The 18,976-nt window shown below is 39.3% G+C and overlaps 1 protein-coding gene across 1 annotated transcript in view; it reads right to left on the bottom strand.

Moving 5' to 3' along the window:
• Positions 1–1,575: 1,575 nt before the first annotated feature.
• Positions 1,576–18,976, bottom strand: part of LRP6 (LDL receptor related protein 6) — a 168,707-nt gene continuing 151,306 nt past the window's right edge. The window contains exons 18-23 of the mRNA XM_052640462.1: positions 14,184–14,420; positions 13,209–13,319; positions 8,371–8,601; positions 6,732–6,868; positions 5,984–6,081; positions 1,576–1,870 (exon numbers count right to left, since the gene is read on the bottom strand). Coding sequence (XP_052496422.1) covers positions 1,576–1,870; positions 5,984–6,081; positions 6,732–6,868; positions 8,371–8,601; positions 13,209–13,319; positions 14,184–14,420 — 1,109 coding nt within the window. The remainder of the gene's footprint in view (positions 1,871–5,983; positions 6,082–6,731; positions 6,869–8,370; positions 8,602–13,208; positions 13,320–14,183; positions 14,421–18,976) is intronic.

The raw sequence follows: 18,976 nt of genomic DNA, 5'->3' as shown, positions 1-18,976 counted from the left end.
GACAGCTGAAGCAGCAGCAGCCCCAGTGCCACACGGGGCAGGCAGAGCACAGAAGAGCCTTCCATTATCCCCCTCTACTCAAGTTCTGACAGCTGAAAAGTTCAGTTTTCCTTCTCATGTAAGCCATATCGTTAAATTTGTTAAATCACCTTAATCCATAATGGAGTAAGAGAGAAGACACATAAAATATATAAGAGGTGATTATAAGAGTAATTCATGGATAATTTGAAAACAATCTAATATTCACATTAGGTTAACAGAAAGATACTGTATTCAACTCACGCCACACATTAGAAAGAGGTTATGTGTGTAGAGATCATTCTGAAAAAAATCAGCCTAAAGAACATGAAAATGTCACCAACAACTAATAAAGGGAAAACCTAACGATAACAAAAAAAATCCTCTTTTAAAATAGACTGTCTCTAACCGGAACATATTTAAATGTTTTACTAGGAAAAAATATATATATAAAAATGATTTCATACTGTGGTATTATATGCTGAAAGTACTGCAAGGATATATGATTAATTTACAACAAAAACTTAATGGTTAAATTTGTAACTCTTAAACACTTTCTATATGTGCTGTGAAAAGACACTGTATTGAGCATTAAAACAATCTTGGAATAAAGAGGAACCGTAACTTGTCTAACCTTCGATCCTTATGCGGACACAGCAGTCCAATTGAAGAGCTAAGCTGACTGGGGAAAGGAGTTAGTAGAAATATTAAAACAAAACTTTCATTTAGCAAATTCTATTTAATCAATCCCCAGATTTTATGGTGAATAAATTATGGTATCTTGGCAAAATATAATGCTGCTAAGGGAGGAAGCAAGGTGAAATCACCCAGGAAATAAACTGATGCATGACAGAGGGGTGACTTTTAAGATAGGGACAGAAGGCTTGCAAACAAAACGGCCCCATAGCATTTTACCAGAGAGCTCATCTCTCCCACAACAGCAGCACCCCGAATGAATTTTTAGAAATATCTATCTTCCTCGCTAAAATTATTGGACCCCTAGAGAAAACAAAGCCTTTTATCCAAAATTAGTATTCTTTTCTTTTGCCTTTCGTTTCTTAAACTTGTTGGGATTCAAAGGGTAGTTAACATGAAGGCCACTGGGCTCCTTCTGAGTATATATGGTTTGCTGCTGAGATGGACTTTAATTTCTTTGCTTTTTTTTTTTTTTTTTAAATTTTTGGTATCAATAAAACCCCAGACATTCCTGGTCAGTGATGCCGTTTTTTAAATTCCTGTTTCCTTTGTACTCAGTCACTTCACTGGGTTTAAGGCATGCTCTGTGTATTTAGTTTGCAAAAATAAAACTTTTAGTACAAATTTATTATTTATACAAATTTTTATGGCACAAGCAGCAAATCTGCTATTTTAAGAAAATATATAAATATCTTTTCCTTCTGTACAAATATCTCCAGTTTTCCCTACCCCATTTATAATTTTAACTGTACACGGTCTGCCTCATCCTTCAATAATAGCTCCCTCCCCCCCCTCCAGATCTCAACCAAATTCGTATTTACACTTTTGTGTTGGAGGCAGTCAGAGGAGGAGGGCCCCTCCTCAGGAGGAGTCTGTACAGGGAGAGGGTGGCGGTGGGTAGAGGTGATGAGAGTAGCTCCTCTCCGTGTAAGGAGAAGGCGGGCAGCTTTCATAGTTCTCTTCTGCTGACAAGTACTGGCTTCGGGGCGTGGGAGGTGGGGGCACAGGCTCTGAGTCATAGTTCAAGTCACTAGTGTAGCCCTTGGCCGTCACCACTGAGGTCATCCTTCGGCTAGGAGCATAGTCACTGTCACACACGTCTGTGCTGCAGGGCGTGGTGGGGGGCGCAAAGTGCCGGTAGCTATACGGCCTGTAGCTGATACAGGGAAGAAACCAGGAGAAGATGAATTAGTTTATAGAAGAGTGGTTTCTCTATCCAAATACAAAGGCATTAAATGTAAACCTGACTTGGAAGACAATCAACTATGACAATTTAAACTGGCACCAACCAAGAGGCAATTTTCAAAGGCAGGCTGAAGGAGGAAGACAGCATTATCTTGTGAATGATGAACTCATCCTAACCTCTGGATGTGTGCTTACGTATTTAAGTTGGGCTTCCCTGGTGGCACCACAGTAAAGAATCTGCCTGCAATGCAGGAGATGCGAGTTCGATCCCTGGGTTTGGAAGATCCCCTGGAGGAGAAAATAGCAACCCACTCTAGTATTCCTGTGTGGGAAACCCCATGGACAGAGGAGCCTGGCAGACTGCAGTCCATGGGACCATAAAGAGCCAGGCTAAATTTAGTGACTAAAAAACAACATCTTTAAGTAACATTGTATCAATAAAAAGGAACCACCCAAAGTTGTATTTAATTGTCATCTTTGGAAAAAATCTCTCATTTTGCATTTAGTCTGTATGCTGCTGCTGCTAAGTCGCTTCAGTTGTGTCCGACTCTGTGCGACCCCAGAGACGGCAGCCCACCCTGGGATTTAGTCTGTATAGTGGACATCAATTTCTGCCTTTCCATGATCTGTGAGAATGTGTCTTTATGATTTTACATTATTCAAACATGTGAGCATTCCCTGAACATTCCTCAAACGCTCTATGATTTACCTGATGAATAATTTAATGATGACCGAAGACTTCATTACTCTCTTTGCTTCATTCTCTCTTGTACAAATACTGTACAAGCCAGGCTGAATTTTGGTAGACAGCCTAAGGAACATATCTATCCCATTACTAATACTATCAGTACAGAGAAATTACCGTGATTTGGGGAAAGGAGTGTCAATTTCCTATACTGTATGTAGACAAGCATGTGGTCATAAGAGCAGCTCTAACTGAACACCAAAATGACAAATTCCAGGAATCCATACAGAACCAGTGAGTTTTCCAAAACATATTTCAGAGACCTATTTCTGTACACCCTTTAAGCTATCTTTTCAACCAATCTATAACTGTTAAGTCTGCAGCATGGCTAACTAAAGAAAAAGGCACACTGGAAAGAGAAATGTATTAGTAAAATTAAGGGCTGACTTAAAAAGTGTTGATTTTTCCATCTTTTCTACTATAACTTCTTATACCACTTTATAGTCTAAGTATAGTAAAGCTGATCTTATTTCATATTTATCCCAGTCAGGATTTATTCATATGCTTTCTCATCAAATAAAATGACTGCAACAGTAGGGCAAGAGCAAGTATAAAACTGAAGCAACAATTTATAAAACATCTGACGATGTGCCGGGTAACACACCTCAGGATACATGCCATTTGAGGCAAGCCCTCCATATCAAAAGAAATGGCTATAAAAGACCAGAAGTTACACGACCTGCTAAGCAGGTTCTCAAGCACTTTTACTACCAGTATTGACATGATGTCACAGTATTTTTTATGTCTTATCTTTCTGTCCAATCAGGTGGTGAGCCTTGGTGAAATTTCTTGGCTCAACATTTAAAAGGCCCAATACTTCCATTTCCACAGGAGAGGAGGAAAAAACAAAACACCAGAGGAGAGAAATGAAATAGATTAACAAAATGTATTAACTTTTGCAACTTTTCCCCAACCCTCAAGAAAATCTAAATGATAAAAAGTTTCACACTGAAGAAATAAACTGGGCTTAATTTGAGATGTGGGAAACAGTTAAATAAGAACTGTTTTTCAGAGACAGACAGACAGACAGAAATAGAGAACAAACAGCGCTGCTGGCGGAGGTAGGGGGCTGGAGAAACACAACATGGACCATGGGAGGAAGGTATAGATGCAGAGTTTGGGAAGGACATGTACACACTGATATCTTTAAAATGGTTAACCAAGAGCCTCCTGTACAGCCCAGGGAACTCTGCTCAATGTTACGTGGCAGCCTGGCTGGGAGGGAAGTTTGGGGGAGAATGGAAACAGGTGTTTGTATGGCCAAGTCACACTGCTGTGCACCGACACTATCACAGCGTAACACTGTTAATCAGCTAGTCCAATACAGAACAAAACAGTTTTCATAAAAAAGAACTGTTTCTGATGCAATTATGTCTACCTGAATCAAACAGTGTTTAATTTAAAGAAATTGTGTAAAAGTAAAATTTTAGCTCTTTCCTTTTGTTTTTTCAATTTTCAGGTTTCTGCCTTTCTATTTTGACTTTTTAGAACAAATCTGGGGTAGGGAAAGCAACTCTTTAAGTAAAACATAAAATCAATCAGTTCAGAGTCAAAGCTATCTTATCCATAAAGCGACATAAGGATTCTGAATGAGATACGGTATAAACAGTTTCCACTTCATTTCTACACATCTATAAGGTTATATATACATCAGGGCAATCGACTGGAATGCCAGGAAACACCTTATTGAGAAGATAATGGGTGATGCCAATAAGCACGGGCACTAAGTGTCTGAAGAGAATGTAAGTTTTTGACTTTCTGTTGGCTTGTCTAGTAAGACGAAAGAGTAAGGATGACACACTAGGACTGATCCTGTTCACTCTGCTCCATAGAGTCACAAATCAGCACAGAGGCATAGCATCTCCCCTTTTCTGGCTTACAAACACATTGCAGTTTATTTTAATGAGTCATGATTTATTCCATGCAACTATATGAGAAAGCTTTCACTCCAGATTGTAATAACAACATATGTAAGCAAGAGCTGAACTTAACCTTCTTTCAGCTTCTCTCAAATTCTGTGCCCTTAATACTTCTGCTATTTTAGAGCTCTCCTAACTCTCCGGACCTTCGTCTTATCCCAACATTCCACTGAGATGATCAATCAAACCTAACCTCAGCAGTAACATATTCTGAAATCAAGTCACTTTGGGGGTAACTTTTCCTTAGAATACTGCCAAAGCCTGGAGGCTCTATCTTAATACTACAAAAGCCAGCCACAAAAAAAAATTGCTGCTCTTTTTAAAAAATGTACAGTTCCCTGAAGGCCTGAACAGACATTTTTCGAAAGAGGAAATGCAGATGGCCAACAGGCACATGAAAAGATGCTTGATGTGGCTATTTATCAGCAAAGTGCAAATCAAAACCACAGTGAGTTATCACCTCACACGAGTCAGAACAACTATCACCAAAAAGAACACAAATAACAAGTGCTGGCAGGATGTGGAGAAAAGGGAATCCTTTTACACAGTTAGTGGGAATGCAAACTGATGTAGCCATTGTTTCTCAAAAAACTGAAACAGAACTATCATATGACCTGACAGTTCCACTCTGGGGTATATATCCGGAAAACTGCAAACACTAATTTGAAAAGATACACACCCCCCAGTATTTCCAGCAGTATTATCTGCAGTTGCCAAGATATGGACACAGCCTAAGTGTCCATCAACACATGAATAAAGAAGATGTAGTATGTGTATACACACATACACACACACACAATGGACTACACTCAGCCATGAGAAAGAGTGCAATTTTGCCATTTGCAACAACACAGATGGACTTGGAGGATATTCACTAAGTAAAATAACTCAGACAGAGAAAGACATATTCTCTGTGATATCAATTATACGTGGAATCCAAAAAATACAAGAAACCGGTGAAAATAACAAAAAAAGGAGGCGGCCCACAGACACAGAGAACAAACTAGTGATCACCACTGGGAAGACGGAAGTGGGAAGGAGAAATCAAAGGACAGGGGAATGAGGTATGAACTATTAGGTGTAAAATAAGCTACACGGATATACTGCACAACACAGAACTATAGCCAATATTCTGTAATAACTACAGATGGAACAAAACAACCTCTAGAAATTGTGAATCACTAAATTACACAACTGCAACTTACATAATATTGTGCATCAACGATACGTTAATTAATGGAAGTCTAATGCCCTGAAAGAAAAAGGTTTGCGGTAGAGGCAATACCAGCATTACCCAGACAAGATGCCTGTTGTCTCCTGGTGACCATCATCTACTCAGCCAGGGCCACAGCAAACTCACAACTCAACCACTTCCTTCTAATAAATATGTGGACTGACACTGGAGGAGGATGTGTATTACCTGTAGGACCTGTGAGTGGAAGGGCTGTTTGAAGAATAACCGAATTCCATGGTGTAATGTGATCGCTCTGTGGCTGGGGATGGCGGAGGGTTCAAAATCTAAAAAGGAAAGAAAACCAAATGATTGAAATAAGAACAGTCTATCCAGACAGAGGCTATTAGCCTTTTCTCAACTTCTGTTCCTTCATCTCTGTTCATATTCCTCTTCAATTCCTCTTTTTCAAAGAATTAACCTAAAACAGTACTTTAAGGACTGTGGCTCTCCACCCCTCAAGACACAGTTTCATTAGGGGTAAATAACACAAGGTGATGAGAAGGAAATCTGCAACCTACAAGTTACTGGTTTAAGTATAGCACAACTCGGTTCTGATTTTTAGAACTATAAATGTTTAGAGAAAGATTACTTACTTAGGAGAAATACCACATGTTCTTCCTTCTTTTGAGAGGTCACAGAATGACGGTCCTTAGCCTCTCAGGAGGTACTATTCAACAGTTCTACTTTCACCTGGTATATGAGATTAATGTCCAATACTTTCAAATATGCTGGTTGCTACACAGTCATTAAATTGAGCACATTCTAAGTGCTCACATGGTGGTGGTAAATCCTTTGGGCCTTGTATGTCTAAATTCTATATGAAAACCTTTTTACACTACCATTGCTAAGTACCCATATTTAATAAATAAGTTAAACATCTAAGATCTTATTTATCTCAGCATTCAAAGTGAACAGAGGAAAACAGGCTGCTTACTGCAGGGAAGTAAGTGCCTTTGGTGCTTGATGAACTACTTGACGACGCTCCTGTGACGTGGGCTCGGTCATAAGGGGGTCCACTGCTCCCCCCCATGATACTGAGGGAACTGATCATTGATTTACCACGAGACATTCCTAAAATGAAGGATAAATACTGAAGTTGAGTGCAGTCTATAAGAAGGCATGAAATCATTTTATTTAGTCCTAGAATTACAAATATCAATAGTCAAATAGCTCCATTTTCAAACAACGTATGCCCTCTTTTCCCAATAATCACTGAAAACACTTAATGGAAAAGGCAAACAAATGTTCTCTAGAAGTGGGGACTTCCATTGAGAGCTGGCCTATAACACAAGGCCAAGAATAGCTCCTGGCCCTTCCTACTCGCCAGAGTGGAAGCAGAGCTCTTCAAGACGAGAGGTTTTCAGTCTCTTAAAGGACCTGAGGAAAAAAAGAACTGTGAAGAGCAGAAGTGCAGAGCAGGGTAGACAAAGCAATCGGTCTGCTCAAAAGAAAAATAAACCCATTGTTAAGAGCATAAATTCAATGTATGGGAAATTATTTCTTTATCTACTAGATGTAAATGTTGTTGTAATCACAACCACAATGCTAAAGAAGAAATTCTATTTTTCACAAGTGACTTCCCAAATTCCACCTTTAACAAACTAGGTATGGCAACAAGGGAATCTATTAACAATTTAAAAATCATCTATTTCCTTACAGCTAACAACCAGAGTTAAGTTATTTTCACAGGGTTTTTGGCCTGGTATCTCTTTCTCCATATTCATTACAAGAAAGGCTTCTTTTCATTAAGGGTATCAAAAGACATTGAAAAGAAAGCTGTACTTCCCTAGAGGAATGCAGTCTTCCCCAAGGACAGAACATCTGGCACCCTGGCCATGCTTGAATAAACCCTCCTCCCACTGTCTTCATCTAAGTTAGGAGAAAACATAAGATGATGTATTCCTCCCTGCTATCAATCAGGCATTTCTAAATCTGCTGAAAAGGAAACCTCATCTGTTTTTTGGCCTCCTCTAATTCCTGGGCTCCGTAGTACAGGTCTCTTGGTAGTGAACCAAATGAACTGTGGTTTATAATTCTTTTCAACAAACGGCCAGTTGATTAACTTTAGTAGAGCACATCTAGAAATGCAGAGTGCATGCGTGCTAAGTCACTTCAGTCTCTCTGTGACCCCATGGACTATAGCCCACCAGGTTCCTCTGTGCATGGACTTTTCCAACCAAGAATACTAGTGTGCACTGCCATGGTCTCCTCTAGATCGTCCCCACCCAGGGATCGAACCCATGTCTCCTGCATTGGCAGGCAAGTTCTTTACCACCAGCGCCACCTGGGAAGCCCAGAAATGAAGTATACATGCAATAACTGTATGATATATTAATATAAATGCTTGTATGTGCATGTATTCGCTTTGTATCCTTTGCCAATTTCTATCAAACCATACCTAAGGTCTTCTGTGTAAAAAGAAGTTACTAAAAGTAAGCGAACATTTGTCCTTGTAACTGTTTAAACCCCAAACAGTCTACATTGAAGTAGACTGTAGGCAGTATTCTGTTTCCATAATGGAAGCTTGGCAATCTTGCCAAGACTTGATTCTCAATGGGTCAGTCCTGGCTCACCTGGAAGAGATCCCGACAAAGAACTGGGGTGTGGCACGTAACCAAGGGGCACGGAAGCTGGTCCATGAACCACATAGTCGTTAGTCATGGTTTCCCCATCGCCCTTCATCCGTGGACACAACATCCTCTGGCAGATGAAGTATATGGTTCCAGACACAAAGATGGTAACAATTACTCCAATAACAGAACCCACTGTATTGGTGGCCTGTGGTGCTGGCTCCTCAGTTGGATCTAAAATGGGAATGCAGTCCAGTTACATAATGGAAAAGCAACTGTAGGTTCAAAACAGTAATGGAAAGAGGGTGTGCAAGCAGAATTTGAGCCTAACGAAGACAACCCATACGCATTTTTCCTTTTTATGAATACATACACACCATGCCCCATGGATACGTAGACAGATAAATGTCACTGTTAGGAACCAAAACGAGACTCCTAGGTGAAAACAGACATAGGACAATACACTGGAAAGTATAACTGCAAATTGGTAACAAAAATGTTAAGTGAATTATAGATTAAAACACCATTAAGAAGTTTAAAAACACATATATAGACAAAACCTATCCTACTTCATTCTGTATATCATAAAAATCAATATTATTTGAAGATGTCTAAGAAAATTTTAGGGTCAAACGTTTTACCTGGAATGGTAAAGAAGCCAAAATCAGCTCTGAGCTTGATCTTAGATCTGAAAAGTGACATTTATGCCTGGTGAAGAGAAATTTGAAGCTACCAATGAGCATCAGCTCTCAGGCCCAATATGCTGCTGCCTTAAGGGTGAGTCTAGTTGCCTGAGGGCAAGGAACATAAAGTCTCTGGTACCAGAGTAGCTGAGGGCTCAGAGAGAAAAGTCGGAGCATGAGAGGACCATGTCAGCAACCTTCATGGGATCCCCGAGCTATCTGAGACTTTAAAACAGGGCATCAACATGAGAGAGAGGGGAAAACACAGCACAAGGGCTCACCAAATGCAGAACATTACTCTTCTACTGAGAAGGAAAATCCTTCCATTGTGAATAGTCAGACTGTATTTCACAACTGCGTATCTCTTAAAACTTTCCTTTTGTTCCACCTCACCTCAAAACCTCCCATCCTCCTATAAGATGAGCTAAACTCATGATTAAATCTAAGAATTGAAAGAAAATGACATTACCAAGTTCCATACCATGGAGGGGCTGTGGGTCACATATTATACCACCTGTGGGCTCTGAGCCCATAGGCAACCAGCCCATCTTTCTCATTCCCCACCTCCCCCCTACTCTGGCATTCCTTCTAACACCAACTTTTAAGAAAGAATAGTTTACACTCACTGTCTTCAATTTTTTGTCTCTGGGTCACATTTTAACTCATTGAAAGTAGACTTCGGTCCTTACTATTACAATGAAACTAGTCTGGTAAAGCTTAAAGTTCTCCTATATGCCATAGTCAATGCACTCTTCATCTCATTCACAACTCTATACATTCAGTACTGCTGGCTCGTTTTCCCCTCAAAAATGTCTGATCCTTTCCTCTTCTAGGACACCATTCTCTTAGTTTTACCAGGTCCAATTATTTGTTATGTTTCCCCTTGTTGGCTTCATTCTCTTCTGTCTGCCTCAAGTACAGGTGCTTCCTAGAGTTCTGTTTACCTCCTGCTATTTTCCTCCTCTGGAGAAGGCAATGGCACCCCACTCCAGTACTCTTGCCTGGAAAATCCCATGGATGGAGGAGCCTGGTAGGCTGCAGTCCACGGGGTCGCTAAGAGTTTGGCACTACTGAGCAACTTCACTTTCACTTTTCACTTTCATGCACTGGAGAATGAAATGGCAACCCACTCCAGTATTCTTGCCTGGAGAATCCCAGGGACAGGGGAGCCTAGTGGACGGCCGTCTATGGGGTCACACAGAGTCAGACACGACTGAAGCGACTTAGCAGCAGCATTTTCCTCCTCTGCTTCCTCTCCCTCAGAGATTTCATCTACTGCCTCAGCTGTAATTATCAAGAAAAAAACAAAAAGCCCATCTCCCTCTCTTGAGCTACAGACCCACAGAGTTATTAACAGCTTTCTGAATAGCTTCAATGGGACACCCAAGGGGGCAGCTTCAATGCCACGTAATCCAAACTGAACTCACAGTCACCACCATTTGTTAACATTTTCTAGATTCCAGGGACAAAGCAGATCATGAATAAATAATGGCATCTGTGGCAAATTATAAGCATTTAAATTTATATAAAAAGATAATTAAAAACCTACATCAGCTGAACATGATATCCACTGTCTTTTTAGTCTCTGCCATATAGTCTCATTTATGAGTGCAGTCATTCAATGAGGTTACCTGCTAATTCAACCTAAACTTATCACCTCTAAGCTAGGTTACTAAAACCTTTTCATTCTACTTCTAAAATAACTTTGAAATCTATCCGCTCCCTCCTCTCCATCAGTGGTGCTTCCCTTGATTTAGACACCTACCATCTTCTGCTGAACTACAAGTCTCTGAAACATTTTAAAGGTACAGGCTGCAAGTCTTTAGTTGGTAAAAACAATTTAATGTGTTGAAACCAGCATTCTGAAACAGAAAAACCTCAGAATGCATTCTACACAATACAGGTAAATACTGTTGCATGACTCTCATTTCTTTACGTGTACATCCACATCTTTGTATTCTTCTCCATGTGGTCAAAACATTTGAAAGCACCCAAGCTAACAGATTTCTTTGCCTATCATCTTATCACCTCCAATCCATCTACTTTACTACTTTCACAATTACATAGCCATACCAGTCCTTCACTTCAGGTTTTTAATGGCTCCTCATCCTTCTGGGGGCTTCCCTGGTGGCTCAGAGGGTAAAGAATCTGCCTGCAGTGAGGGACACCCAGGTTCAATCCCTGGGTTGGGAAGATCCCCTGGAGAAGGGAATAGCAACCCACTCCGATATTCTTGCCTGGAGAATCCCATGGACAGAGGAGCCTGGCAGGCTACCATCCATGGAGTCGCAAAGAGTTGGACACGACTGAGTGAAACACAACAGCAACAACATTATTCTGGAATACTGTCTACAGACTCTTTAGAGGAAAAGCAAAGTCCTTTGTGATCTCACCTTTACATATATCAGCTTCTGCCGACACACCTCAAGACAGCAGCCTATATTTCGGCAGTCCAATTTACAGGTTATCTCTCAAAAGTGCCTATTTCACTCTGGTTTTGGGCAGGACAAGAGAGTCCCTCTATCTAGAATGCAATCTCTCCACTTAACTGCATAAGTAAGGCTATTCACTGACCAACACCCAGCCAATCTTACCGCATTTTTCTAAGATGTTTTCCTTGCTGAATCCCATCTTCATTTCTAAAGATCTGACCATTCTCTTCTTTGTGCTACTCCTTGTACAGATCTCTATTATAGCGTATTTATCATTACTCATCACACTCCTTTATCAATAACACCTACTCTGATTTAAGCTGTTTCATATAGATTAAATCATTTAATCCTCTCACAATCACCATACTAAATATTATCTTCATTTTAAAGATGGAGAAATTGAGATCTAACAAGAGCAAATAATTTACTGGTGGAGTTAGAATTCAAATCCATCTGCCTGGCTTGAACATCCCTCTTCCTACCCTCCTCTGGCCACAGAGAACTCTCGAGGAACCTCGCACAAGTGCGATGTACCCTCACCACATAGCAAGTACTCAGCAAGGTCTGCTGAGTAAACGGAAACAGATTCCAGTAGTCTCAGTGAAGATCCCATTTGAATTTTGTAAAAACATCAGCTTGAAGTCTTTGTCACAATTAAAAGAGTTTTAAAATGAGCTCTGTCTAAATTCCAGAAAATCAGTTTTGACAGGGGAGACCTGGCTTGTGCTGAATGCCATCTGTCAATACTTGACAAATGGAATATTTGGATACATTTCACCTTAGAACGTTAGGCAGTAGCTGTGTACCTTGAAGAAACAACAGGCTATTTAGCCTAAGGTCTCTAGGTTCAGGAATATATGTATGTGGTGGCTTAAGTATTCTCAGGCTGTGTTTTAAGGAAGCTCTTAAAGTCACTGAGAGACTGGTAGAAAATTATGCAAGAAAAAAAATGGGAAATTTTAAACATGTGTTAACGTGCAGAAGAGGCTTCCCAGGTAGCTCAGTGGTAAAGAACCCACCTGCCAATGCAGGAGACGCGGGTTCAGTTCTTGGGTTGGGAAGATCCCCTGGAGAAGGAAATGGCAACCCACTCCAGTATTCCTGCCAGGGAAAGCTCATGTAATGAGAAGCCTGGTGGGCTACAGTCCATGGGGTTGCAAAAAAGTCAGATATGACTTAGTAACTAAACAACAAATGTTCAGAAACTCTTAAGTTTAGACCACTAATTTCCATATATTGAAACTGAGAATTTCCTAACCTTAGTTTTCACAAAACAATATTCCTTTCTGATGCTTTGCTAAATGTTTCTGTGAAGATTTTTGAACATAAGAAAACTATCTTTAAGAAATTATTAAATGTAAAATGTAAGAAATCTCAGGTACAAATAATTAATATCAATAACTTCCTTCTTAATAAGACAGCACTGGTCATAAGTGAACCTCACACATAATGAAAAGGAAAAGAACATTAAAAATTCTCCCTTATCCACCTGCAATGTGGGAGACCTGGGTTCGATTCCTGGGTCAGGAAGATCCCCTGGAGAAGGGAAAGGCTACCCACTCCAGTATTCTGGCCTGAAGAATTCCATGGACTGTATAATATACGGGGTTACCAAGAGTCGGGAATGACTGAGCAAGCTTCACTTTCACACTTTCAAGACTAATAAAGTTATTTTAAAAAAGAAAATTCTACCTTAAGAGTAATACAAGGTTTTCATCATACTTACAACAATCCAGTTCATCTGATTTGTCACTACAATCCAAATTATGATCACATTTTTTGTGTTTTCCAATGCACTGACCATTGGCACAGCGGAACTGATCAATTAAACAGAGTACTGTGGGGAAAAAAATGTAAATAGTTTTCTTAGTTTTGCTATTGTGTAAAATCTGGCAGAAGTCAAACAGAGCTTTCCAGGCACACGTGAAAAATCAGACTTTTAGAGAAAACTTACAAATAATTCTCTGGGGATTTCAACTGAGAGATAGAAAAGAGAAGAAAAAGCAATTTAGCAGGAAACTTCCTATTTTGTCCTTTATATTAAATTCCATCCTTCACTAACAATTCTGTTAAGAAGTGGAAGAATTCTACATGCATTTCTAGACACTAAAAATTTCCAGAGAATATTTTTGTTGTGGTTGTTTTACACTCTGCTAAAAGTTAGTGGATGAGAAGCACACATGAAATTACTGTATGTTGTTAATAAGTGCGTCGTGTGTGTGCTCAGTCACTCAGTCATGCCCAGCTTTTTGCGACCCCATGGGCTGTACCCCACCAGGCTCCTCTGTCCACGGAATTCTCCAGGCAAGAATACTGGAGTGGGTACCTATTCCCTTCTCCAGGGGATCTTCCTGACCCAGGGATCAAACCCAAGTCTCCTGCATTGGTGGGTTCTTTACCGGCTGAGCTACCAGGGATGCCCCATTCAGAGCTCACTGCAAACAAGGACCATTTTTACATACTGAAGGGCTAATCTTTTGGTGTCATTTCTCAACTGCAAAGCTTATTAATGTGTATAAATCTTACACACATTAAGTGAATTAAGACAATTTAGAACATGCTACTATGTTTAGAAATAATAAAGTCAAACACACTTGAAAAACCCCAAATCTACCACTGAATGAGCCAAAGCAAAAGTCTGAATTTCGAACAACTTAATTGAGAAAGGAAATCTGTAACCAGGCCTAGGAATTGAGGATACCTTCACAGTTCTTCTCATCTGACTTATCCTGGCAGTTTGCATCTCCGTTGCACCGCAGGGCACCATCAATACACTGTCCGCTGGCGCACTGGAACTGGGACTCTGAGCACACAGGACAATTGAGTTCATCACTGTGGTCTTCACATTCAGTAAACCCATCACACCGCCAAGCCACAGGGATACAGTCAATTTCTCCCGTGAAACAAGTAAACTGCTGAGGAGAACATGTTGGGGGTTCTTCAAATGAATAGGGGGAGGGGAATGAAAAACAATCATAGTCACACAGAGGTACTGACATTTACACCTGAGTGAAGCCCATTTAACGATTAACATATACAAAACATTTTATAATAGATAAAATCTATAAATTATCTTACTGAATCAGAAAAGAGATATAATTTTTACACTACTTCACTGAGATTCACTAACTTACACAACTATAAGGCAGAAAGTTTTCTTATATATTATAATTTAAGTAGGAGTACTGAATTTGCAATTTATTATAATCTCACACATAACCCAGGAATTACCATTATAATCATCCACCTTCAAATATTTTAAAGTTATCTTAGAATTCATAACTTTTCCAGCCCTGAGGTTCTCAAAGAATGATCTACGAACCCTGGGGGTTCCTGACCTACGACCTCTTTCCAGGGAACTGACAGACAGTATTTTACAATACTAACATACCACTTGCCTTTCTCACTACACGTGCACTGATGCCACAGAAGGTAAAACTCTTGGCACCTTAGCAGACTCGGGGCAAGGGCCCCAAACTGTATCAGTAGCATTCTACATAGTCATATACCATACATACACATGGTGGTGGGGGCAAGGGCCCCAAACTGTATCACCGCATTCTACATAGTCATATACCATACATACACACGGCGGTGGGGTGTGGGGGTTGCGGTGGGGCAGTGTCATTCAAGAATGTTCTTGATGAATCAGTAAAAAATACTAATTACATTAAAGTCAATTCTCTGAGTACACATCTCCTCCATACTATTTGACAAAATGGAAAACATGTACAAAGCTCGGGCTGCATATCAAGGTTTCCAAAGGGAAAAACACTGAGCTGTAAACGCAACCCAAAACGTGACACCCTTTTAATGTGAAAGAACAAATGGCAGATAAACTATTGATATTTGCTCTTGGGTATTTTGTGGGAAGTTTTTAAAAAATGAACCAGTGATTTCAAACAACAGCAAATCATAACGTACTTTTGTGGCAAATTATACAACAATGGAACTTTTTATCAGAAATTGTAATTTTAGAAGACCTGTATCCAACACTGTTAGCTTGACGGATTCCTAGTAATTAAAAATTCTTATGATGAGATTGGTGGTAATATTAATGTGATTGTTTTGATACTGTATAATAAAATGTATCAAAACCTGATGATCTGGGAATTTCTGAACGGAATTCTAGTATTTCCAAATGACCAAGACACCTAAGATTATAAAATAGTGCATGGATAAAATACCCATTCATGGTACAAAATAATTAATGGATTTCAATATGAGACTATGAAAAGTGAACTGATATGGTTTCAAGTTCCACAATGCAACTAACACTATAGAAAACTATCATATGTCAAGACTTGGTGTAGAATTCAATATGCATATACATAACTATTTGAAAAGGCTATTTAATTATAGCCTCCAGTTTCCAACTATGTATCTCTGAAGCCAAAATTCTTCATACAGTTCAATGAAGCTACATACTACAACAGACTGAATGCATAAGTAGACAAGAGAATCCAGCTCAACACTCAAAACATTTTTAAAAATGTAAAAACAATGCTATATTTCTCACTAAAATTATTTTGTTTTAGAAAATACCATCAATTTTCTTAAGAGTTTTAACTTGAGAACATGTAATGCTTTATTATTATTTTTAACAAGTTAAAGTTCTTGGTTTCAAATCCTACCACAGTAAACATAGATAAACATAATCTACACAAACAAAAGCTCTTCTCAAAAATTTTTTAAAATGTAAAAATATGGTGAGACCAGTTTGAAAACACATTCAGACTGGAAGAAGTACAAAATGAGATGATGGGGAGGTAACACAGGCTCAAATGAAAACACATCTTGAGAAGGTCAAGCAGAGAAATTCAGATTGTGTATTTCATTTGCCTCCACTGTAAAATCTGAGCTTCCCAGGTGGAATTAGTGGTTAAGAACCTGTCTGCCAATGCAGGAGGCATAAGAGATGTAGGTCTGATCCCTGGGTCAGTAAGTTCCCCTGGAGGAGGGCATGGCAACCCACTCCAGTATTCTTGCCTGAAGAATCCCAGACAGAGGAGCCTAGCAGGCTACACAATTCATGGGGTCGCAAAGAGTCAGACATGACTGAGGCATGCATGCATGCATGCATGTAAAATCTACATTACATCACAAGAAAAATCTTGTATATAAATTCAAGATTTACTGAATTCACAATTCACTGCAGTTTCACTCTTAATAACAAAAACTGGAAACAGTTAAAATGTCCCTGAACACAAGAATAATAAAACTGGCTTATTTGTATTGATACAATGAAACACACTATACGGCAATAAAAAGAAAACCACAGACTGCAGCACTCCACTCACTATAAAAATGAATCTCAAAATATTACAGTAAGCAAGAGAACCCAGACACAGAGTACATACATCATGATTCCTTATGTAAATTACGTTGAAAAATAAGTAAAGCTAAACCATGGAGATGGAAACTACTCCAGGAAGAGAACTGGGCGCCAAGACACAGGGAACTATTCTTAATGACAATACTGCATGTCTTGATCTGGGTGGGCTTCCCTGAGAGCTCAGCTGGTAGAGAATCGGCCTGCAATGGAGGAGACCTTAATTTGATTCCTGGTTCGGGAAGATCCACTGGAGAAGGGATAGGTTACCCACTCCAGTATCCTGGTCTGGAGAACTCAACGGACTGAACAGTCCATGGAGTTGCAAAGAGTCAGACATGACTGAGAGACTTTTACTTTCTTTCACTTGAAATGGGTGCTAGTAACATCACTGTACACATCTGTTAAAGCACACTGACTATTCGGTTAATACATATGTTAAAAACAATCACTAAATAGGAAGAAAAAAATACTGGTCTTTTAAAAGACACTTTCTAAATGAAAGGTGATATCATTGATTCAGTTTTATCTGTGTCTACATAAAGGCATATTTTTCTAAGATTTGCTTTACTGGAGCAATAATCTAGCATTCTGACATGGAAACACTTGCTTTTTTTTTTTTTTTTAAATTATGGCTCTGGTGGCTCAGATGGTAAACAATCTGCTGGCAATACGGAGACCCAGGTTCAACCCCTGGGTCAGGAAGATCCCCAGAGAAGGGAATGGCTACCCACTCCAGTATTCTTGCCTGGGAAATCCCATGGACAGAGGAGCCTGGTGGGCTACAGTCCTTGGGGTCAGAAAGAGTTGGACACAACTCAGCAACTAACACACACTTTAAGCAACAAGATTCTGTTTTGGGGCCTTCCCTTATAGCTCAGCGGGTAAAGAATCTGCCTGCAATGCAGGAGACCAGGGTTTAATCCCTGGATCAGGAAGATCCTCTGGAGGAGGAAATGGCTACCCACCCCAGTATTCTTGCTTGAAAAGAAATCTCATGGACGAGGAGCCTGGCAGGCTACAATCCAAAGGTTCGTGAAGAGTTGAACACAACTGAGCAACTAAGCACACACAAAATACATGTAACAAGTTTACCATTTTAACCATTTTTAAATGTACAGATCAGTGCATTATATATATTTACATCATTGTGTAATACCTGCTATTTTGGGGACAGATACTTCAAGAACCAGAGCTTAACTTTCCCTGTGCACAAAGCTGATCTCCCCAACTAAACTGCATTCTCTGTGTCAAAGATCTTCACATCTCCTGCGGTCCAGACAGAGATCCTCATAGCTACTACTCAATACATGTCATTTATATTTTTTAAAAAACTTGAAAGTTAGAAGAATAAAGTATTCTTATAATACCATCTTATCAATAATTTTTTTATTTTGAATGTAAACCCTTTCAATTTTTTTTCAGAGATTTACTTTTTATGTAGTTCTCATCACACAAAAAAACACCATTTTAATATTTTTTCCCCACTTGAGCCAACTTTGGGCTACATTTTTACATCAGTTTATGATCATAATTTTCAACAGCTACATAAGCTCAGTTATTTTATTAAATCATTTTCCTATCATTAAAAATTGTTTTTAAATTCCTGCCACTATAGAAAACAGTCCTTTTCCTTTGGTTGAATTCACATTAAAATTATCCCCAGCAGGAGAATTTCTGAATTAAGGGAATAAATATTATAATGCATTTGATGCTACTATACTATGCTTTAATAAAGGGATACACCTTCGTTGTGGTCCTATGAGTAACCGAACCAATTTCACTACAACATTACTACTACTCAGTGATACCTTAAAAAAAAAAATTTTTTTTTTTTAATTGGCTAGATAAGTAAGAGAAACAACAGGCAACTGCTGATAGATCTGAACAGAAGAGTATTCTTTTCACTGGATACATTCACAACAATGACACATAAACTGACAGAATTCAGTAGATTAAGATTACAGGAGGTGGAATTAATTCTTGTTACCCTTTGAGGGAGCAAAAACTACTTTGTTATTAAGAAATACACTCGTTTACAGTTATGAGTTTCCCCCTAAAAGGGCTCTTCTGCCTTAGGCCCAGGGTCAGGTCACACCTATCTCTTGTCATGATGCATTCAATCTTAGAAAACCCCAAAGCCTAGGATAGTGCAGATGTAT

Source organism: Budorcas taxicolor, chromosome 5, assembly GCF_023091745.1.
Source record: "Budorcas taxicolor isolate Tak-1 chromosome 5, Takin1.1, whole genome shotgun sequence".
NCBI lineage: Eukaryota > Metazoa > Chordata > Mammalia > Artiodactyla > Bovidae > Budorcas > Budorcas taxicolor.
The sequence above is the reverse complement of the archived record's forward strand: the minus strand, read 5'-3'. Positions and strand labels throughout refer to the sequence as shown.